Below are 22,545 nucleotides of genomic sequence, written 5' to 3'. Positions count from 1 at the left end.
GCTCAGGAGTTCAAGACCAGCCTGGGCAACATGGTGAAACCCCATCTCCACCAAAAAAAAAAAATACAAAAAATTAGCCAGGCATGGTGGTGTGTGCCTGTGATCCCAGCTATTCAGGAGGCTGAGGTGGAAGAGTGCTTGTGCCTGGGAGGCAGAGGTTCCAGTGAAATGAGATCGCACCACTGTACTCCAGCCTGGGCAACAGAGTAAGACCCCGTCTCAAAAAAAAAAAAAAAAAAGTAAACCCTTTGGCAGCTGCGTGCTGCTCTTAGGCTCAAACCTAAGTCTTTTTTTCCCCCTTTTGAGATGGGGTCTGTTGCCCAGGCTGGAGTGCAATGGCATGATCCGTACTCACTGCAGCCTCGAACTCCCGGGCTTCCAAAGTGCTGGGATTACAGGTGTGAGCCATCAGGCCCAGATTGCTGAAGGGTTTAAACCAGAGAAAGAGTGTGACCAGATTTCCAATTCAGAAAGACCCACTCTCTGCAGGGTAAGGTGTAGCCTGAGGTAGGGGGCAAGAATCGCAAGGTAATCAGGGAGGCCAGTGCAATGTCCAGGTGGGAGAGGTTGCTAGCTGAGACGAGAAGTGCTAGGAGAAAGATGTGTGCAGACAAGAGGTCACTGGGGAGGTGAAATAACAAGGCTTGGCCGTGAGTGGAACCCAGCACCCATGATGCCCCTCTTGAGAGGGGGAAGATGTCACCTGAGATGGAAGATGGAAAGACCAGGGTCCCTGTGGCTGAAGACTGAGCCTGTGTTTGAGGTTTCACAGAGGAGTGAAGGCAACAAAAGAGGCAAGAGTTGGAAGAAAGGTGACAAGGAACAAAAGTCAGCCATGCCTGATGCTACTGGGTGGCCAGCAACAATGCAGACTTGGCCAAGGCTCTGAGAGCTTTATTATGCTGGGACTGGAGGTCAGAGTTGAGGCTAGGGTAAGAGCAGGGGGCTCAGATGGAGGGGGAGGAGGACCTGAACAATGTCCAGAAGGGAAGAGATTTGAATCTCTATCCAACAGAGGACCCTGTGAGCAGCACAGAGGGCACAGCAAGGGACATCCCCCGGTTCTCCAAATGCTCAGAGCCACAAGTGAAGCCGAAAGTGAAAGACAAGATGCAGAAAACCGCCACGGGCCTTTGAAGGGTAAAGGCGAAAGCGAAAGTAGGAAGGACAGACGTCAAGCCTAGCAGAGGACTTTTTAGTTCCTCACTGGCCCCACTTGTCTGACTGACTCATCCACCCGCGACCCCTAATCCGCTCTGCCTGCCCCAAGATGCTGAAGCCAGCCTTGGAGCCCCGAGGGGGCTTCTCCTTCGAGAACTGCCAAAGGTGAAGCGGGGGCTGGGGAGGGGACGATCACTCCTGAGTCACCTCTGCTTGGTCGTGGCCTTTTTTCCTGGCTGGGGGTGGGGGAGGGTGTGTTGGGCGACTTGGGTTCCAGGCTTACCCCGGAAGATGAGGGAGACGGGGACCAGGTTAGGGGAAGCAACAGGGGTACTGGAAGCAGAGCCGAAACCTGGGCGCTCTCCTCCGTTTCCAGAAATGCATCCTTGGAACGCGTCCTCCCGGGGCTCAAGGTCCCTCATGCACGCAAGACCGGGACAACCATCGCGGGCCTTGTGTTCCAAGTGAGCAGCGGGGAAGGACAGGGAAGCTGGAGGGGAGCCGGGAGTATCGAGCAGGCACTGAGGCTGCGGTCCCTCCCTCTCCTCAGGACGGAGTCATTCTGGGCGCCGACACTCGAGCCACTAACGATTCGGTCGTGGCGGACAAGAGCTGTGAGAAGATCCACTTCATCGCCCCCAAAATCTAGTGAGACTCACCAGCCCAGTTCCCTCACGCAAAAGAGAACGGCCCCCTCGTTCCCACTCCGGTCCCGGCACGTGCCAGTCCTGCCCACACCGATCCTCCCTTTTCCCTCAGCTGCTGTGGGGCTGGAGTAGCCGCTGACGCCGAGATGACCACAAGGATGGTGGCGTCCAAGATGGAGCTACACGCGCTATCCACGGGCCGAGAGCCCCGCGTGGCCACGGTCACTCGCGTCCTGTGCCAGACGCTCTTCCGGTGCGGGGGCGGGGCTAACAGGATCCCCGGAGGGGTCGTTGCCGGCACGGGGCCGATGGAAGGCGGGACAGAAAGGGGGGCGGGGCCGCGACGGGCCAGGTGACCGGAAGAGGCCAGCCCAAGAGAAGCTGGGCTATCGGAAAAGGCCATGTCAGTCATCGGGCGCCACATCACAGGAAGGGACGGGGATAGTACCTAAGGGCGGAGGCACAGAGGGGCGGGGCCTAGGCCCCCGCTTGTGACCGACCCCGCCCATCCTCGAGCAGGTACCGGGGCCACGTGGGTGCATCGCTGATCGTGGGCGGCGTAGACCTGACTGGACCGCAGCTCTACAGCGTGCATCCCCATGGCTCCTACAGCCGTCTGCCCTTCACAGCCCTGGGTGAGCACTTCTGTCCCTTCTCCTCGAACCCTGCCCCTGTGACCTTGGCCTCACGGTTGTACTCCAAACTGGGTGGCAGCGGTTGACTTCAGATGGTTCTCCTGCCTTCAGGCTCTGGCCAGGGCGAGGCCCTGGCGGTACTAGAAGACCGGTTCCAGCCGAACATGACGGTGAGCGGCCTCTGTCCCCAACTATGTGGTCGCTGGTGGGATGTGCACCCGGGAGCTGGGGGAGCACAGGACCCTAGCCCGGTGTGGAGGTGGGGGAAGGCTTGGAGGTGGTGACCACTGAAGGGTGAGTGGAGTAAGGGCAGAGAAGTGCGGTCCTGGCACAACACCGTCCAATACCAAAGCCTGGATGGTTGGGAGAAGTCGAAGCTCACAGAGGATCTTTTGGAGCCGAGGGCGGAGGGAAGGACCAGTAGGGTCACACTTATATCAACGTCTGGAGCCTACATTTTGTTTGGGGTGGGATGGAAGCAGGTGATATTGCCTCAGAGGTGGCTAAGGCTCAGAGGGAGAAACACAGTGGGGGTTTGGGGTGCAAGACCAGATTGGGTGAGTGGACAGGCAAGTCCCCAGGCTGTAGCCTAAGTTAACAGCAGAGGGCCCGTCAGGCCTCACACACTCATCACCGCAGCTAGAGGCCGCTCAGGGGCTGCTGGTGGAAGCCATCACCGCCGGAATCTTGGGTGACCTGGGCTCCGGAGGCAATGTGGACGCATGTGTGATCACGAAGACTGGCGCCAAGCTGCTGCGGACACTGAGCTCACCCACAGAGCCCGTGAAGAGGTGAGTGCTGGAGATGGGGTACCACAGGGATGTGTGGGGCTGCAGCAGGGGAGATGGAGGGCTGCAAGAAGGGGATGGGCCACATGACAGGCCCATGTTCAGAGGCCGTCCCTCCTCTCTCCCAGGTCTGGCCGCTACCACTTTGTGCCTGGAACCACAGCTGTCCTGACCCAAACCGTGAAGCCACTAACCCTGGAGCTAGTGGAGGAAACTGTGCAGGCTATGGAGGTGGAGTAAAATAGGTTGAGGCTTAGAGCTTGGAACAAGGGGGAATAAACCCAGAAAATACAGTTAAACAGATGGCTGTGTCATTCTTGAGTGGAGTAGGGTAGGCAGGCAGCCAGCAGGGCTCTGTAGCTAAGGCGTCCCTGCAGGGACCATTACTTCCCATAGCTCTAGTGTCTGGCCTAAGAGATGCTCTTCACTCATCACCTCAGGCACCTACAACTCCAGAACCCCAGCCCTGGCCAGCATTGCAGGCTTCATCTCCATCCAAACCTTCCTTCTGACTCCACATCTTGGAGGCTCCCCCATCACTCCACTGCCTTGCTCTTGCCCTCTAGTCCACTGGAGACTTGTAAAACACGAAAGACCCCATGACCCCTCCTAGGGACTTTCCATGGCTCCTCAGTGGCCCAGGACAAAGCTCATACCTTTCAGTAAGGCCTCACTGAGGGCTAAAGTGCTGACAAGAGGAGCCACTCCCTGACTCCAAGGCAAGTTCTCACCAAGCACTTCTCAACCTCACAACATCTTTACCGGTGACACCCCTCAGATGGCGAGGCATGCCTGCACTGCTCACCTGAAGCTTGGCTTCTGTCTGCACATGCTGGGCTTGTGACTCCAAGTTTTCCGGGTTAAGAAGGCTCACAGGACTCACATGGGGAGAGAGGACACATTTCTCCAACAAACCTTTGCTGGGCCCCTGCTGAGTCTCAGGCCTGGCTGCTGGGTGCCAGCAAGAGCATCCTGCCCTTAGTGAGAACAAACAGATGAACTCCACTGCAGCTTCAGAACTGTCAGGGAGAGTCGGCCCAGGCTCCAGGGAGGGTCTATGCCAGGCTGGACATCCCTGGGCCGCTGACTGCTCCCTGAGCCCCAACATTCTATTATGAATATTTGTAAATGTAACAGGAAAGTAGAGTTGTATATTGAATACCCATACACTGTCAGGTCACCACAGACCTGATAGTATTTTGTTATATTTGCTTTATCATCTATCCATCTCTCTATCCATTAATTCATCTTTTTTTTTCTTAGAGTTTTGCTCTGTCACCGAGGCTGGAGTGCAGTGGCGTGATCTTGGCTCACTGCAAGCTCTGCCTCCCGGGTTCACGCCATTCTCCTGCCTCAGCCTCCTGAGTAGCTGGGACTATAGGCGCCCGCCACCACGCCCAGCTATTTTTTGTATTTTTAGTAAAGACAGGGTTTCACTGTGTTAGCCAGGATGGTCTCGATCTCCTGACCTCGTGATCCGCCCGTCTTGGCCTCCCAAAGTGCTGGGATTACAGGCGTGAGCCACTGCGCCTGGCCAATTCATCTCCTTTTTTAAATGATGCGGTTTCTTGTTTTTGAGACGGGGTCTAGCTCCATCGCCCAGGCTGGAATGTAGTGGTGCACTCATGACTCACTGCAGCCTTGAAAAGGGCTCAAGTGATCCCTCCTGCCTCAGCCTTCTCAGTTGCTGGGACTACAGGTGTGTACCACCATGCCCAGATCATTTTTTAATTAAAAAACTTTTTTTGTAGAGACAGGGTTTCATCACGTTGCCCAGGCTGGTCTCGAACTCCTGCAATCAAGCCTCCTACCTCTGCCTCCCAAAGTTTTGGCATTACAGGCGTAAGCCACCACACCCAGCCGTGATCTGTTCTTGAATCAGTTAAAGCCCTCACACTCCCGGAAGCAGGCCAGCCAATGCACCTGTTGGAATTCTACACACAGGGTGTCTTCTCCCTTCAAGCTTGGCCTGCATCTCAGTAACAAATGGGCTGCAGACACCAGGGGCTTGCCCATGGGAGCCCCAAGGCCTAGAGAGGGTGGCAGAGTTTTGATGGCTGTCACTCTCCACCTCCAACTGCAGCCTCAGTTCAGGGTCTGCCAGGCACCAAGAGCTCACACTTTGCCCTCCTAAATGCCAGGCACTTCACAAGCATCATCTCATTGTTAAGAGTGGGGGCTTCTTGGCCGAGCTCGGTGGCTCACGCCTGTAATCCCAGCACTCTGGGAGGCCGAGGTGGGTGGATCACAAAGTCAGGAGATCCAGACCATCCTGGCTAACACAGTGAAATCCCATCTCCACTAAAAATACAAAAGATTAGCCGGGCATGGTGGCGGGCGCCTGTAGTCCCAGCTACACGGGAGGCTGAGGCAGGAGAATGGTGTGAACCCGGGAGGCGGAGCTTGCAGTGAGCCAAGATCGAGCCACTGCACTCCAGCCTGGGCGAAGAGTGAGACTCTGTCTCAAAAAAAAAAAAAAAGACTGGGGGCTTCAGTGCCAGACAAATGCAGGTTTGTGTCCAACTCAACCACGTGCTGGTGTGAGAGTCACCATCTCTGAGCAGACCTGTGACTCCTGTTCCAAACGGATGAGGAACCACTGAGATGATGTGTTAGGACTCCCAACCTGCCAGAACCTCACGGCCCCTGACCCTTCACAGCAAAGTCGACCACAGTGAGCATTCCCTCCACCAGTCAGAACACCCTGGATGCTGAGTGGCCTTCTCTGAGAGCCTGGTGCCTTTGATAGCCCTGGGAGACTCCTCTGATCCCAGCCACCAGGTTGTCACTATAGACCTAATTTAACCATCTGCCCTCGGTACCCAGGGCTCAACATTTGGAATGGGAGGTGGTTCTGGGAGCCAATTAGAGGCCAGGCTTTGGGAGGTGGCAGAGGTGAGAGCCTCACACCTGGGCTCTGTCCGATAAGTATAGGCCTGGGTCAGGGGACCTTGCCTAAAGGGCCTCTCTTGACTGGAGCGTGGGAGGTGGCTAAGTCTACACAGCTGGCCTGGCCTCAGGCCTGGAGCTTTAGCTCAAGGACGAGAAGACCCATAAAGCCAGGCCCAGCTCCCAACCTCACATCTGCCACGATGCTGCTGCTCAGCCTGACCCTAAGCCTGGTTCTCCTCGGTTCCTCCTGGGGTGAGTGGGCCAGGACCAGCCCTGATTCACACCTGGGAACAACTCAGCTCCCAGCACTAGCCCAGGGAAGGGGCCAGGCTGGCTGGGAGGGACAAAGGTGGACAGAGTGGGCAAAGGAAACAGGATATGCCAGGGCAGGGGAGCAGGGGTGGGGGAGTCTCACGAATAGGACCAGAGCTTGAGCAAGGCCCTGGAGCCCGGGAGTGTTTAGGAAGCTGAGACAGGAAGAGCTGCCCATGACTTTTAGAAATAACCTTCTGGCTGCATGAAGGGTATGTACTGTTCAGGCCTGGAGCGGGCAGAGAGACCAGGGGTAGAGATGGGGAACAGCGGGGACTAGGCTGGAGAAAGATGTGAGAGAACAGAAGCACTGGGGGACTGGTTGGATGGGGATAACCAAGATAGCTGTGGGGCCCGAAGGTGCCTGCATGTACCCTGTTGGGAAAGGGGTAGTGTTGTACCCTCTTGACTGACCTATCTGGGGTGCACAGCCTCGGGCACCCAGAAGGAGGCGGGGAAAGGTGGGCTGAGGCATAGGAAGCAGGTCCTCATTAGCCCAATGGCCAGGCTGCGGTGTTCCTGCCATCAAACCAGCCCTGAGCTTCAGCCAGAGGATTGTCAACGGGGAGAATGCAGTACCAGGCTCCTGGCCCTGGCAGGTGTCCCTGCAGGTATACCACCGGAGGGGTGGGCAGGGTCCTGGGTACGTCATGCCTAGGGGCAGCCTAACCAGCCCAACCCCACTCTGACCTCTGAGCCCTGACCCCAGGACAGCAGCGGCTTCCACTTTTGCGGTGGTTCTCTCATCAGCCAGTCTTGGGTGGTCACTGCTGCCCACTGCAATGTCAGGTGAGCACCTGCACTCCACCTGCCCCGCCCCTCGCCTCTTCCTGCCTCCTCCCCTGGCTGTCCCCCTCTCGCTCTGGCCTCCCTGCAGCTGCCTAACCCCACCCCTCTGCAGCCCTGGCCGCCACTTTGTTGTCCTGGGCGAGCATGACCTATCGTCGAACGCTGAGCCCTTGCAGGTTCTGTCCATCTCTCAGGTGAGTGCCTGGGTTGCAGACACGGAGGAAAAGTGGGCAGTGCAAGTGGATGGGTGCTGGGAACGGGGAATTCAGGACACGCCCTGGCCTACCCTGCTCAGCACCCATCAGCCCCAGGTGCCGGGGCCCACCCCAGCCCAACATGGACTGTTTCTGACCCCACAGGCCATTACACACCCTAGCTGGAACCCTACCACCATGAACAATGACGTGACACTGCTGAAGCTCGCCTCACCAGCCCAGTACACAACACGCATCTCGCCAGTTTGCCTGGCATCCTCAAACGAGGTTCTGACTGAAGGCCTCACGTGTGTCACCACCGGCTGGGGTCGCCTCAGTGGCGTGGGTAGGAACTCAGGCCAAAGCTCAGGGTGGGAGGACTGGGGTGGGGACCAGTGTTCTGGGCCCCACCTGACTACCCCTCCTGGCCCACAGGCAATGTGACACCAGCACGTCTGCAGCAGGTGGCTTTACCCCTGGTCACTGTGAATCAGTGCCGGCAGTACTGGGGCTCAGATATCACTGACTCCATGATCTGTGCAGGTGGCGCAGGTGCTTCCTCATGCCAGGTGAGCCCCAGCACCCGGTCCTCTGCGCTGTCCTATGGCACACCTCCCCAATCCCCCACACTCACTTCTCCCTCCCTCTTCCCTCTCAGGGTGACTCCGGAGGCCCTCTTGTCTGCCAGAAGGGAAACACGTGGGTGCTTATTGGTATTGTCTCCTGGGGTACCAAAAACTGCAATGTGCGCGCACCTGCCGTGTATACTCGAGTTAGCAAGTTCAGCGCCTGGATCAACCAGGTCATTGCCTACAACTGAGCCCACCACAGGCCCCTCCCCAGCTCAACCCATTAAAGACCCAGGCCCTGTCCCATCATGCATTCGTGTCTGTCTTCCTGGCTCAGGAGAAAGCAGAGGCTGTTGAGGGTTCGACTCCCTACTTGGACTTCTGGCATGGACGGGGCTGAGTGGCTCCTTGAGTAGCAGTGGCTCTTCCTAGAGTAGTCATGCCCAGGCCAGGGACCCCACCCCTCCTCCAGGGCAACCCCTTGGTCCTACAGCAAGAAGCCAGAGCTGTTGGAATGAATGGCAGCCCTCCCTGGAGAGGCAGCCTGTTTACTGAATACAGAGGATACATTTACAAACTGAATACGCATAATAAATAACTGCACATTCTCCATCCATGGTCCACGGCATGAAGGCCCAAGTGGGTCTATCAAAGGCCCACATCTCCAAACCCCCTGTCCCGCCCTCAGGACCAGGCCCACCCTGGGTGAGAGAGAACATAATCCCCAGAGCTTCAGGTCCTCAGAGACAGTTAGGGAACTGGGAGGAAATCCTGAGGCCATGGGGCTTGGTTCTCCACTGCCTCCTGCCCAGGGGGCAGTGAGGACAGCAGGAGGGTGTGTCTAAGGCACAGTTGACTTGGCACAGAGTGGTCTCTTTAGTTTTGTTTCCCACTGTAGGTGGCACATGCAGGAAGAGGAGGGCCTGGCCCAGGCTGCCAACTGGCAGAAGCTGAGTGGGAGCCAAACCCTCCCCCAATGCTAGGGGCCCTGCAGTTGACCCAAGGCCAAAGCTGGGCCCTGGCCCCATTCTACCCACTGAAGGCAGCTGTGGAGGGAGGGGCTTGGGTTCCAGCCTGGTTTGTGGTGGGGGAGATACCACAACAGAAACGGGGACGGTTCTGCCTCAGGCCTCTGGGAAAGCAGCCACCCAACCCCACCCACCTCCCACAGGGGCTCCTTCCAGCTTTCGACTCAGCGGGACCCAGACTGGAAGGTTAATGCTGTGAAGGGAAGCAGCACAGGGTGGATGGGGCAAGGCCAGGTGTCAGAAGGCAGTGCCCCAGGCACCCAGGGTTCAGAGGCAGGTCACACAGTATGGCTAAGTTCCAGGGAGGGGTGCGCAGAAGCTCAGAAGGGGAGAGGTGAGCAGCCTGGGACCCTCCCCCAGGGCAGCAACTCCTACCTTCCCATGTCTTCGTGGAGGACTACAGGTGTGCATGATGAGCGGGTGTGCACAATGGGTGTGCAGTGATCACTCCCAGGTTGCCAACACCCATGCAGACACCAGATGGCGTCTTTGTGCAGCTGCAGAGGAGGGAGCGACAGACCCTGAAGGGAAAGGGCAATGGGCTGCACCAAAGGATAGAACCCAGGCTGACACTGGACCCTAATGGGGAGGGGCCCCCTGCCCTCTGCCTTGGCCCCCAGGTGCCCTATCCCCCAGGTAGCAGCAGTGGGGCTCCCTTTAACCCCTCCCAGTTGGGAAGGAGGCACCTGGGGAATGGAATGAACATCCAATGGGGAGAGGGAGGTAGCAGTAGACTCTACAAAGAAGGCACCAAGGGCAGTGGGCTGGTGGGCAGAGACCCCTCAGAGTCTGAAGAGGTTGAAGCCTGGGCAAGCCGACGACCAGCATGGCCACAGAGTCCAGAAGGGTGAAAGTCCACGCCATGGCCCTACCACCAGAGGTCCTGGGACCAGGAAGGCTCCCTCAGGGCACCATGAAGGAAGACAGATCTTGATTGCGAGGTGGAGGGTTGTTTGGATCTAGCTAGGGGCTACGGTTTCAATCAAGGCACAAGCTTTGTGCCTACCAGGGTCTCCCACTGGAGCACAATCTGAAGGATCAGGATGCATGGGAATGTGTGGAGCCAGGGAGAGGGGCTCTGTGGAGGAAAGGGGGTCCCAGAAGTAACTGTCCCAAAGGGTCCTGAGGCCACAGAACACTTCACCCAGCACTGCACGCCCCTTTGATTTGGGAAGAGTCAAAGGGCAAGGAAGACAGTGAATGCCAGGTCCTATCCCTTCCCAGCTCCACCAGAGCAGCTGCCCACCAAGAGGGGTATCAGTGCCAAGCCAGGCTCTCAGTTCAGGGGGAGTCACAGCCCCCTGGGCTACCTCCACTCTGTCACACCTGGCCCAGGTCCATAGTGAGGACAGGGGCTGCTGAGGGCACAGAGAAAGGGCCGGAGCCAGACATTCTTCACCTACTGCGGGCTACATGAGCCTATCTCCAGAGAGGGCATCAGGCACAGATGGCACCGCAGTGTGTGGCCAGGCTGGGCCATGCTGCATGTATGCAGAGCCAGGCGGCTCAGCCATTGTACTGCTGTTGGTAGCGCAGGTTGAGCTCCCGCAGCTCCCGCTCCCGCACACGGCGTGACTTGTTGGAGCGTGTGGAGCGGCTGGAACGCGTGGACTGGGCAGATTTGGTGCTCTGGCAGCGCGAGGAGGCACGTTTGAGGAGGTTCTGGGATATGGAGCGGTGCAGGTTCTTCATGGATGAAGAGGCAGCCATGCTCACCACCCACGGGTGCCTCAGGGCCTGCAGTGCAGTCATACGGGCTCCAGGGTCCACTGTCAGCAGGCGGTCAATGAAGTCCTTGGCCAGGTTGGACACACTAGGCCAGGGCTAGAGACCAAGGACAAGCATTAGAGTGAGAGTATCCGACACTGCCCACCCCATCTGGATGAGGCCACTACCCAGCATCCCTCCACTTTCCTGAGGTGCTGCCCCTCCTCTCATGTAGTGCTTGGGGCCTCCCTGCCCAACGCCGGCCCAGGCTGAACAGGGGCTGCTCTCCAGGTGATGGAGTCTGGCAAGGAAGGAAAGGACCCGTCCACTCTCCCAGGGAGCAAACTTCTATGGTGCACCGGACCCAAAGCCTGGCTCAGGGAGATGGCCTCTGCCAAGACCCCCCAACCTGCCCCAGGAGTATCGTAACTCAGGGGAATGTAAGAGAATGACTCAAACTTTTCCACCACATCCTAAGTCAGATTGAAGCTCCAATCTCTGGATGACCAGGATCAGGCCACTTAGAGGGGAACTTCCCAGTCCTTACAGAGAAGGTCCAACCTCTCTCCAACTGCCAAAGCAGCGGTAGGAGACCACTACTCCCTGCCTCCGCCTCCCAGCGTGGGGAGGAAAGGAAACAACTCAAGGCAACTAGATTTCCCCGTTGGCTGAGGGCAGGTACTCCCGGGACCAGGCAGGAACCAGGACCCTTCTCAGTGGCACCCTCCAGCCCTCATTACTTCTCTAAGCCACAAAGGGCTCCTGGCAGTGCTGTGCGCCAGCCTCATTTTTTTTTTTTTTTTTTGAGACGGAGTCTCGCTGTGTCTCCCAGGCTGGAGTGCAGTGGCGCAATCTCGGCTCACTGCAAGCTCCGCCTCCTGGGTTTACGCCATTCTCCTGCCTCAGCCTCCCGAGTAGTTGGGACTACAGGCGCCCGCCACCTCGCCCAGCTAGTTTTTTGTATTTTTTTTTTTTTTTGAGACGGAGTCTCGCTCTGTCGCCCAGGCTGGAGTGCAGTGGCCGGATCTCAGCTCACTGCAAGCTCCGCCTCCCGGGTTCACGCCATTCTCCTGCCTCAGCCTCCCGAGTAGCTGGGACTACAGGCGCCCGCCACCTCGCCCGGCTAGTTTTTTGTATTTTTTTAGTAGAGACGGGGTTTCACCGTGTTAGCCAGGATGGTCTCGATCTCCTGACCTCGTGATCCACCCGTCTCGGCCTCCCAAAGTGCTGGGATTACAGGCGTGAGCCACCGCGCCCGGCCGTTTTTTGTATTTTTTTTAGTAGAGACGGGGTTTCACCGTGTTAGCCAGGATAGTCTTGATCTCCTGACCTTGTGATCTGCCCGTCTCGGCCTCCCAAAGTGCTGGGATTACAGGCTTGAGCCACCGCGCCCGGCCCAGCCTCATTTTAGTACATTCTGTCCCCTGGGAGGAACTCCACAAAGCCCACTCTACCACGTGCACCCGGGGCTGCCTCATCTCAGCTGTGAACCCAGCAGCTGTCTGTCTCAGGGCCTCAGGCTGCATGCTGTCTTCACCTGGCTGGATCCTCAGGTTCTCAGGGTAAAAGACACTTGCTCAGACTCCCTCTTAGCCCCCAGTGCTTCCAACAATTATTCCAGCTGTAACTTGAGACTGCAATTTCATGTTGGTTTATTATTCCCATGAGATCATGCTGAGCTGGATGAGCCCCAGTGCCTGGTGCTGCACATATAGGAAGCACTCAGCAGGCACGGGCTCAGCGAGTAAACAACCCACGGTGCTGCCGGATGGGTGCCCTTTCCCGAAGCTGCTTCCAGGCCTTGGGGCTTAGCCAGGTGAGTCCTTGCATCCCTGCATCTCCTAGGAGCACTTTTGGCACAGGCTCTGATGCCTACCCAAAGGGTAGGCAGCTAGGACCTTTCCTGAGCATGCTGCAGATGACTCAACAGGGACGCTAAGGGTGCCATCACTTTCCTTCCTGCCAGCTGAGGTCTGCCTGTTCCACCCATGGTACCCTTCACCTTGAGGAACCCCTGAACATGCCAGGGATCTGACAGCCCACCTTCAGGGCAGGTGCACAGCCATGTAGCAGACACACACACACACTGACTACTGCTACCCCTAGTCTGGCTCCCTTGACTTCTAACTCTTCCCCTACCCCCTTCCCCACTGCCACAGAGGGGTGAGGCAGGAAGAACATGCTTCCACCTTCCTGAGGAAGGGCTGGGGCTACCTGCAGCTTCTGTCCTCACCCACTCTTTGGAAGGTTATTCCAAGTTTTACTGAGCTGAAGTGGGAGCAACAAGGGAACCACATTCCCAAACACACCTAATAGGGTCATCCTCATTATTGGGCCAGTGACTCATTATTGGGCCAGCAGCACCCAGTGACTCTTGGGGAGACTTGGGGAGACGCTGGGCCTGAGGAGGAGGAAAGTCAGGGAGGGTCCAGGAGCATGCAGTCAACGGAGGCCCATAGATGCCTTACTATCCAAGGGCTGTGGGTGGGCGCAGAGAGCAACAGCCCTCCCACATAGGCAGGTAAGTCTCCTGGGGGCTTGTGTACTTCAATATTCATATTGAAGGCTGGGCGCGGTGGCTCACACCTGTAATCCCAGCACTTTGGGAGGCTGAGGCAGGTGGATCACAAGGTCAGGAGATCAAGACCATCCTGGCCAACATGGTGAAACCCTATCTCTACTAAAAATACAAAAATTAGCCGGGCATGGTATGTGCCTGTAGTCCCAGCTACTCAGGAAGCTGAGGCAGAAGAATTGCTTGAACCCAAGAGGCGGAGGTTGCAGTGAGCCAAGATCGCACCACTGCACTCCAGCCTGGGGAACAGAGAAAGACCCCATCTAAAAAAAAAAAAAAAAAAAAAAAAAGATTCATATTGAGGTATTGAGACCGATATGCAGGGCAACTGGACTAGACAGCTGCCACAATAGCTTTTGGATAACAGCTCAAGAAAGCCCCAAAAGCCAGGAGCAGTGGCTTCTGCCTGTAATCCCAACACTTTGGGAGTCTGAGGCAGGAGGATTGCTTGATTCAAGATCACCCTGGACAAGATGGTTAAGACTCCGTCTCAAAGAAAAACAAAAATTAAAAAAAATCTTTTAAGAAAGAAAGCTCCATGGTTGCCCCCTGAATACAAGGAACCACTACTGGGGGCAGCCAGTCCAGACCACAGACATTCACTGTAGCCCCCATTACCCACTGGAGAGACAGAAAGAAGCTTGACGGAGACAGCACACACACAGCTGAACAGAGTGGGTCAGGGGACACCTCTGCTGCCTGTTGGCTTTCTACAGTCTCCAGGAAGAGGAGGACTCACTAGGAAGCACGCTGCAGCTCAGCCTGGCCTGTTGCTGGAACAGCCCCAAGACAGGGTTGACAGCCCAGGGTGTCCCAATAGGGCTGGGACATGGATTCTGCCCCTGCCCCTTGGTCCAGCCAAGACAAAAGAGGGGCAACTCCCCTACAGAGGCCAGGAGCCTGAACACGGATGGACTGGAGGTCTCACCATTTCACATCCACATCCAGCCAAACCGTGGACTTGAAACTCCAAACAAGTCACCAGTGCAGTCTTGGAGGGGCCTCTCCCCAGGCCAGCCCTATAGGCTTAAGTGTCTCCATCTTCAGAGTGGCACAGGCTCACACTAGCAGGCATCGACCCCTGCTGATCGCGGAGCGGCAGCCAGATCGATCCCTCTCCCCCTGCTCCCCAAGATTCTCGCCTCACCAATTACTGTGGACGTGTGGCTGTGTGCAGAATGCAGATGGACTCATTTGTCTGAGGGCTGGCCTGGCCTCTCTGGCAGGTCCCAGCTCTCCCCATCTCTGAAGAGCTGTGAGCAGCTGGGCCAGGTGGATCCCCCAAGCCAAAGTGACTCAAGTCGTCCTGACCTGGCCCCCAGCCTAACCCTTGTACACAGAGGAACCTACAGAAGAAAGTCAGGCTGAACACAAGAAGGTGGTCCTCATCCAGCTCACTGACAGTCAGGCAGGGGCTTAAGATGACCTCCAGAATAGCAGCCTCTGGAAGCCCTGCTGAGGCCTCCCACTGGGCTCAGAAAAGTAAGGCTTTCCACACTCGCCCACAGCCAGGCTGCAGGCCCCACATCAACTCAGCATCTCCTAAGAAAGCACTCAACATTAGCAGCCCAACCCACCTGCTTCCCCTGGAGCCACGTAAGTATGTGTGTCAGCCAAGGACTGACTGGCTGGGAAGCATTCTAAGCAGGAGAAAAGGGAAAATGATGAAAAGTCATGCCCTTCCGTCTCCACAACTCTGTTTGTTCTGGGTGAAGAACAGAGCTCGTGCCTCAGTATACTTATTTGAGGCCACACAAGGGACACACATGGCCTCAGTTGGCTGACAGATGGCACAGGTGGCAAGACCCACCTGGGCAGTCTCTGAGGCTTCCACCTGCTTCTGGGCCAACGTGGAGCACAAGGCACAGAGGGAAACACTAAGATGTCAGCTGGCTCTAGGCCCAGACTCTCAGGTCTTCCCTTGCTCTGGGATCAGAGAACAGCTTCCATACCCAGGGTGACAGCCTCCACTCTCTCCTTTCCACAGTCTCTGGACAAGTCAGTGGCTCATGCCTCTAATCCCAGCACTCCAGGAGGCTACTGTGTGAGTGAGGGCTGGGCCCTGCTTCAAGAGGAGGACAAGCAGGGTCTGTGGGAGGAGGGCATCACCTCCACTCTGATTCCGACCATCAAGCTGGCTGCCTTTCTGAGTCCATGGCCCTCAAAAAGTCCTTTTCCCCTTGCACTTAGGGTACCTGCTCCTGATGTTGGAACAGCAATGATGCCAACAGTGGGTATGGGGAGGGACCTCTTCCGTGAGCACCTCCTTACCAACTGGACTTCCTCATCCCCCTACCCATGATGCGCTAAAGCCACTCCTAGGCAGTGGAGTCCTACTCCCCCTGGAGAGGGAGAGGCAGCAGAGCAGGAAGGGCTTTCCACTCCTGCCCGAGGACCCCCTGCACCAACCCTTTTCGTTTGCTCTAGCTCTAATATCTGGCACAAGCGCCTGGAATGAACACTACCCAAGCCACTGCCAGCAGTCTCACCTTGAGCCAAAGGGCTAAGGAAACAAAGAACAGTGCCAGCTGTCTAGCACAGGCTGCAGACAGAGGAGGAAGCTGCTTCTTTCTGGCAGCAAACACAGCTTACAGGGTGGCCTAGACTTCCTCTGGCAGGCAGGGCTGCCTACTGGCAAGTGAGGCTGGGAGAGAAAGGCCCCTTGGTGTCTCTTCTGAGTGGCATCTGGGATAGGTTAAAGGGTTAGATTGCAAGCCCAGCAACCTGAGTTCTCGTTCTACCTTCTCTATCGGCCTTACAGAAATCACACTGCCTTCACTTTTAACACGAGGAAGGGGCTGAATGTCATGAACTCTAAGTCACTTCCAGTTTCTAAAGTCCTGGATTCCTTTTTCTCCACCTTTTCCTTCATATGGCCACATACGAAGCACAGAGTCTAGCATTTAAGCTGACCTCTTGAGCCCTGAGCTCCTTATCTAACCCATGACGATTCTGGGGCAGGCTGGCTGGCAGAGAAGGTGGCCCCACCACAGCACTGCTAGAGAAGGGATGGGAAGGGAGGAAGAAGCCTGGGCTTTGCTACCATGACTCAGTTCTTCCCTCAGCTCTATTTCAAGATGTATTTTCAGACCCACTATTCCCACCTTCAAAGGCCTCCTTTCTGTACTTACGTGGGCCTGAATGAGAGCAGAGAAAAGGGCACAGAGGAAATTCTGGAAACAGGGCTTTGAGTTTACTCAGGAAAGCAGCATGACAACAAGAACTGTGATGCTGCCCACGACGAAGAGCATCAGCAGAATTAGACACTGTGTGGCAGCAGAGCCAGCATCCCCTCCTCTGGTCAAAAACCCATCATCCTGGTATCTGGGCTTCCAGACCAGACAGAATCTACCACCCTGGAATCCGGCAGAGGGCAGGTGAGGGGCCAGCAACAGAAAAGGGAAGGGTGTGCGGGGAGAGAGTCTGAGGAGAGAAATAGAGGGAAGAGAATGCAGTTTTAAAAACAAGTAGAGAATTAAAAAAAAAAAAAAAAAAAAAAAAAAAAAAAAAGCAGAGAATAAAGATTAAAATGAGAAAAGGCGGGACAACTTAAAGGTTAGTAAAGCTGTGTTCTGAAACTTGAAATGTGTAACAAAATGAAATCGTGTGCCCCCACCTGTCCCTGCCCAGAGCCAAAGTGGAGGGGAAAGAGAGGAGGGAGACGGGGCACAACTCAAGATCGAGAAGGCTGCTATTTGCTAGCTTTGCAATCGGCCCGTGCCACCAATATAGTGATGTCTGCTTTTAACAATGTCCTGGAGTAGCCCTGGAAGGTTCCAGATTTAGAACCCTGCTGCAGCATAGTCTCTTTTATCTATACTCATCATAGGTTCCACTGAGGCCACGTGGTTCCCAGGGCCGAGCCTGGATTTTTGTTTTTTTTTGTTTTTTTTTTGAGAGAGAGACGGAGTCTCGTTCTGTCACCCAGGTTGGAGTACAGTGGCGCGATGTGGCGCGATCTCGGCTAACTGTAACCTCTGCCTCCCAGGTTCAACGGATTCTCCTGCCTCAGCCTCCCGAGTAGCTGGGACTACAGGGGTGTGCCATCATGTCTGGTTAATTTTTTGTAATTTTTTGTATTTTTAGTAGAGACGGGGTTTCACCATGTCAGCCAGGATAGTCTCCATCTCCTGACTTCATGATCTGCCCGCCTCGGCCTCCCAAAGTGCTGGGATACAGGCATGAGCCACGGCACCTGGCATTTTTTTTTTCTTTTTTTGAGACGGAGTTCCATTCTTGTTGCCCAGGCTGGAGTGCAATGGCATGATCTCACTGCAAACTCCACCTCCTGGGTTCAAGCAATTCTCTTGCCTCCACCTCCCAAGTAGCTGGGATTACAAGCATGCACCACAATGCCCAGCTAATTTTGTATTTTTAGTAGAGATGAGGTTTCACCATGTTGATCAGGTTGGTCTCGAACTCCTGACCTCAGGGGCCAGCCACCTTGGCCTCCCAAAGGGCTGGGATTACAGGTGTGAGCCACTGTGCACGGTCTTTTTTTTTTTTTTTCTTAAACTTCCTCTCATCCTAAGTTCTGAAGCAGTTTGGAGGCTCAGCGGCTATAACCATCTCATCCACAGGTCTCTGTCCCTGGAACCCCAGGCATATAAGACTTGGCTCAGGGCCAGCGGACGGTCAACATGGGATGGCAGGAAGAACGAAGACATGAATGTGACTGAGCCTTCTGTTCCAAACTGGATGGGCCACAGGGAACAGAGCTCTCTGGGCACCACACGTCTACCGAGGGACATTAGGCATGATGGAGAAGGGTAACCGGTTTTGTGTGATGGGAGGACTGACCTGGAAAGGTGAGCCTGGAGGGGCACAGCCAGTGAGGCTGGCTGGACCAAGTCACCATCAGCTATGCTATGCAATTGAGAGCAAGCCTCCACCTCAGTAGGGGTAGGAGGAGGATGAGCATGGGAGGCTATGAGTGGATCTAAAGAGGTCAGGGCTGCGCACAATGGCTCACACCTCTAATCCCAGCACTTTGGGAGGCCAAGGCAGGAGGATCACTTGAGGCCAGGAGTTCAAGACCAGGCTAGGCAACATAGTAAGACCCTATCTCTACAAAAAAAAACCTAAAAAATTAGCCGGGTATGGTGGCCCACACCTGTAGAACCAGCTGTTCGGGAGGCTGAGACAGGAAGATGGCTTGGGCCCAGGAGTTTAAGGTAACAATGAACTATAATCACACTACTGCACTCCAGCCTGGGCTCTACAAGACCTTATCTCTATTAAAAAATAAAATAAAATAAATAAAAATAAAGAGGTCAGAATGTGGGAGAGATGACAGCCCAGCAGCTCCCAGAGGAACTTGAGGGCCCAGAAGCGACAGAGCCTGTGAAGGGCAGTGCTGTCCAGGTGGAGACAGACAATGAAAAGACAGGAGAGGGAGGGATTGCTGACGCACCAGGGATGGCTCTGAGCACAAGCCACCACACCCTGCTCTTTGTTGGCAAAGCCTCAAGGGCTGGAGGTGGAAAAAGTGATGAAAGGCAGCTGTGACCCAGGCTGACGTGATGCTATGGGTGGTCAGCAGAACGGCTGAATGCAGCAGTGTGGGGGGTGGGTCTGCTCCTGCCACTACAGGGAAGCTGCTGCTCTCTGGGGTGTATGCAACCACGGCAGCAGTGACAAAGGGAAACCTAGAGGACAGGGCTCTGGGGAGCCCAGTGGTGGCACAGAGGTGACACAAGATGGGGCTGCTGCTCTTCTCCACTCAGAGCTGCCTCCGGCCTCACATGGAGAGAGCTTCCCTCTGCCTTCCTGCCAGAGGTCTCCAAGGGCAGGTCCCCAACCACAGTGACCAACTGAGGGTCCACTGCCTCCATCCAGTGGCCTAAACCATGCCACCTCCCAGTGACCAGGCAGGAATCCAGCCTGAGGACATCTGCTCCTGCAGTGAAGGAGGGAGACTTAATCTGTTGAACGCTTCATGTTTTGGTGAAGTAGGGATGGCTTTTCCCGAGGGAACCTTCCTGGCCAGGTATGGGGGCATGTGATCATCCTGATGGGATCCTCACACACAGACAGCACCAGCATCCGGCACTTGACATGCAGCAGCCCCAGCAGGCTGGCAGGGCAGGAGGACAGATGCCTCATAGCGAAGGATTCTAAATTGATTTGTGTTTGCTCGTGCTGTCAGCTATTGAGAGAGTCGTGGAAAAGCCATCCTCTGACTCTGGGAGCAGAGGCCAGTGAGAAGAGAGGTGAGCTGATGGGTCCATCACAGTCCCCACCCACACTGAAGGTGAGAAAAGTCAAGCAACTGAAGCATCCAGGAGAATCCAAGCATAAGCCAGGAAACACAATCCCTGCCTCCCTGCCTCCACTCTGCCACCAGCATATACATTTGGTCTCCTGCTCTCCAGACACCCAGACAGTGCTCCCCATGACTCTGGGATGAGGTCCTATCCCTGCTCACATGGCTGCTCCTTGTGACATATGGGGGCAAGTGAGGGGCAGGGAGGGAGACATAAAGTCAGAGCATAGGACCAGGCTGCATAACCAAGTCCCGTCACCTAGAGAGCCCTGAGACATGCCACATTCTCTGCATCTCATTTTATCTTCTACATCCCAACGCATGTTAGAGTCACTTTAAGAAGTGGGGAGGCCAGGTGTGGTGGCCCACACCTGTAATCCCAGTACTTTGGGAGGCTGAGGCAGGCAGATCACCTGAGGTCAGGAGTTCGAGACTAGCCTGGCCAACGAGGTGAAACCCCATCCCTACTAAAAATACAAAAATTAACCAGGTGCAGCAGCTGGTGCTTGTAATCCCAGCTACTTGGGAGACTGAGGCAGGAGAATCGCTTGAACCCAAAAGGTGGAGGCTTTGGTGAGCCAAGATCACACCACTGCACTCCAGCCTGGGCAACAGAGTAAGACTCCATCTCAAAAAAAAAGAACTACACGTAGTCAAGCTCACTGCCTCTTCAGGTATATTTAGCCCTAGATCAATGTACGGTCAACCTGCAGACCAGACACCCACCCCTGGGAAGCCACCTCCCACCAGCCCTTGTCACCCAGGTAGCAGCAGAGTGGCCATGAAGGTGGGCATCCTCTCTCAACAGTAGTCTGTCCCCTAACCAGCAGCACTCATAAGGCTCTGTGAGAATTTCTACCCAAGCCCACCTGTTCCTGGTATAGTCACCTGGGCTCACCCACAGCTCAGAGACTGCCCAAACAGAGGAGGGTGATAATTCAGGATGCTGAATGCAGCACACAGCAAAGCTCCTAATGGCATCACTCTAATATCAATCCTACAAGAGCCCCTTCATCTGTCCTGCCTCTAGGAATAGAACTCTTGACAAAAGCACTGACATCAAGGATGTCACATTTCATGTCAAGTAAATCACAGACTCGCCGCATTGGAGGACCCTGACAGTCCTCTACCATGAGTCTGCAGCTGATGACTCACCTTCTGTGCGTCCTTTAGAAACAGCTCCTCCAGGCCTCCTGTGATAGGAAGCCTCCTCTCAAGGTGACTGTGTCCTCAGACTGCTCTCATATTCACATAGGTCTTCCGTACCTCTCCCAACCTGTGTCTCTACCCAACTTCCAGCATGCCCTCTCCACTCCAGTGCCTCTGGGTGCTGGGTAAACATTCAGATTTCTCCTTTCCAGTAATCCTCTCCTCAGCATTTACTCCTCTTCCAAGAGTCTTGGATTTGCCCTAAAAGTTGACAAGCACACACCAGCCCTGGGCCTTTAAGTCTTCCTACTGCCTGTGCCCCCAGGCAGCTGTGGCCAGCAGCCTCCTAACTGCATCACTAGCAGGCTCTCTGCTTCTTCCTGGAGTCTGGCCCCTTGAGGGGAGCACTCCACAGGTTGCACAGTCTGTCTGCCTGCCAGCAGTCACATTTGGGACCCTTCCCAGGGTGTCACCAATAGCCACTGGTGCTTCCCTCAGGAGAAGCCAAGAGAAAGTTCCCCCACCAGTTATCACTTATAAATACTCCAGTTCAACCCAGCACACAGGTACTACTGTGCACTAAGCCTGGACACGACAGTGGAGAGCATATGTACTGATGTACATGCTGTCCTCAAGGACCCTACAGGCTAGACAGGAGAGATGTGTCCACTGATCAGCAGCCAGAAAGTACTGAAACAAGAAACCAGCAATGTTCTGAGGCACACATACCAGGGAGAGCAGACTGCAGCACTAGACAGGCCAAGAACTCTGAAGCCGAGATAGCCTGGAATCAAATCCCAGACCTGCCACTCTCCGGCTGGTAGACCATGGCCAAGTTACGTAACCTCACCATCCTCAGTTTCCTCATCTGTAAGGTGGGGGATTACATACCGCCTGGCAGGGTTGTCATAGATTGGAGGTGGGGGGTGCAGAACATCCAGCTCTGGGTCTGCTACTCAGTAGGCACCACACAATGGCAGTAGGCAGCATTATTTCTAAATAACTAAGACCGATACTGGGAGCTGTGTGAAGAGTTGAGGCAGAAGCTTGGTGTGGAGAGTGAACAGAGGCAATGGCTCAGACCTGTGGTATGCAGGGAGTGGGGTGGGGTCTAGGGCACAGGCTTTGGGCTGGGGGATCTGGAGTGCCAGGATGGCAGGCAGGACCCCACATGCCCTCCAGGTCAGAGGGTAGCCCAGAATGCTCTCCAAGTCTGCCCATACAAGCTGATGTCCCTCCTGCAGAGCTAGGGCTCTGCCCCATACTCCAGTTAGCCTTCCTCCTGCCAGGCTCCCTTCCCACTTTCTGCTGCCTTCCTCCTCCACTACCCAGAACCCAGAGGGCTCCTCCCACAGTGCAGACGACTCCCAACAACAAACACCAGGCCTGCCCCAGCCTCTTCAACCTCTGCTCCGTCACTCCCAATCTGTTTATTCTGGAGCACTCAGCAATGCTCCCTTCTCTGGGCCTCCTCCTTCTCAAAACCCATCTTCTGCAGGAAGCTTTCTATTCAAGTCCATGGAAGCCACTGAGCCTTACAGAGAACTGGGGCTGCATGGACAGAGCCCACAGGAAACAGGCACACCAGACCGGGCCTGGTATACAAGGGACAGCACTCTACCGGATCAGTGAACAGGAAAGGTGCCCCTAGAAAGGCATCAAGCGCCATGAGACACTCGCTGGTGAGGAATGCATACCTCCAAACGCTGCTGCGTCGGAGGTCCTTCATTCACACAGCAACATCCCCCTCACCATGGCACACTCTCTCTCTCAGAGGTTATCCCAGCAGAGCCTTGCTCTCTTACACGGCCTTCCTAAGGGCAAATGCCTATCA

General features: G+C 55.6%; 3 protein-coding genes across 5 annotated transcripts in view; 2 read left to right on the top strand and 1 right to left on the bottom strand.

The window, feature by feature from the left end:
* The first annotated feature begins 1,142 nt into the window (after window positions 1–1,142).
* On the top strand, window positions 1,143–3,532 carry PSMB10 (proteasome subunit beta 10). Its single transcript, XM_025370263.1, has 8 exons — window positions 1,143–1,326; window positions 1,538–1,625; window positions 1,712–1,809; window positions 1,921–2,061; window positions 2,328–2,443; window positions 2,555–2,613; window positions 3,083–3,234; window positions 3,360–3,532. Exons 1-8 carry the CDS (start codon window positions 1,271–1,273, stop codon window positions 3,469–3,471), a joined length of 822 nt encoding a protein of 273 aa, XP_025226048.1. The 5' UTR covers window positions 1,143–1,270; the 3' UTR covers window positions 3,472–3,532.
* Window positions 3,533–6,181: 2,649 nt separating this feature from the next.
* CTRL (chymotrypsin like) lies at window positions 6,182–8,603 on the top strand. Of its 3 annotated transcripts, XM_025370266.1 has the most exons (7): window positions 6,182–6,375; window positions 6,943–7,046; window positions 7,145–7,224; window positions 7,337–7,418; window positions 7,584–7,764; window positions 7,854–7,987; window positions 8,077–8,603. In XM_025370266.1, the coding sequence occupies exons 1-7, from the start codon at window positions 6,324–6,326 to the stop codon at window positions 8,236–8,238; spliced, it is 795 nt and encodes a 264-aa protein (XP_025226051.1). In that variant the 5' UTR covers window positions 6,182–6,323; the 3' UTR covers window positions 8,239–8,603. The 3 variants fall into 3 exon arrangements, with proteins under 3 accessions (XP_025226051.1, XP_025226050.1, XP_025226049.1); XM_025370265.1 differs by lacking the exon at window positions 6,943–7,046 and having other exon boundaries at window positions 6,246–6,375; window positions 7,401–7,463; XM_025370264.1 differs by lacking the exon at window positions 7,854–7,987 and having other exon boundaries at window positions 6,246–6,375; window positions 7,584–7,706; window positions 8,090–8,599.
* PSKH1 (protein serine kinase H1) overlaps window positions 8,495–22,545 on the bottom strand; it is a 39,567-nt gene continuing 25,516 nt past the window's right edge. The window contains exon 3 of the mRNA XM_025370251.1: window positions 8,495–10,839. Coding sequence (XP_025226036.1) covers window positions 10,522–10,839 — 318 coding nt within the window. The 3' untranslated portion in view covers window positions 8,495–10,521. The remainder of the gene's footprint in view (window positions 10,840–22,545) is intronic.

Source organism: Theropithecus gelada, chromosome 20 (genome assembly GCF_003255815.1).
Source record: "Theropithecus gelada isolate Dixy chromosome 20, Tgel_1.0, whole genome shotgun sequence".
In the NCBI taxonomy this organism is placed as follows: Eukaryota; Metazoa; Chordata; class Mammalia; order Primates; family Cercopithecidae; genus Theropithecus; species Theropithecus gelada.
The sequence above is the reverse complement of the archived record's forward strand: the minus strand, read 5'-3'. Positions and strand labels throughout refer to the sequence as shown.

Excerpts from the sequence above, each read along its gene's own strand:
- PSMB10 (XM_025370263.1), top strand. The coding sequence starts at position 1,271 with ATGCTGAAGCCAGCCTTGGAGCCCCGAGGGGGCTTCTCCTTCGAGAAC. Across the intron at positions 2,444-2,554 it reads TCTGCCCTTCACAGCCCTGG|GCTCTGGCCAGGGCGAGGCC; the intron begins GTGAGCACTTCT and ends TCCTGCCTTCAG. Across the intron at positions 2,614-3,082 it reads GGTTCCAGCCGAACATGACG|CTAGAGGCCGCTCAGGGGCT; the intron begins GTGAGCGGCCTC and ends TCATCACCGCAG.
- CTRL (XM_025370266.1), top strand. The coding sequence starts at position 6,324 with ATGCTGCTGCTCAGCCTGACCCTAAGCCTGGTTCTCCTCGGTTCCTCC. Across the intron at positions 7,419-7,583 it reads AGGTTCTGTCCATCTCTCAG|GCCATTACACACCCTAGCTG; the intron begins GTGAGTGCCTGG and ends CTGACCCCACAG. Across the intron at positions 7,765-7,853 it reads GGGTCGCCTCAGTGGCGTGG|GCAATGTGACACCAGCACGT; the intron begins GTAGGAACTCAG and ends CCTGGCCCACAG.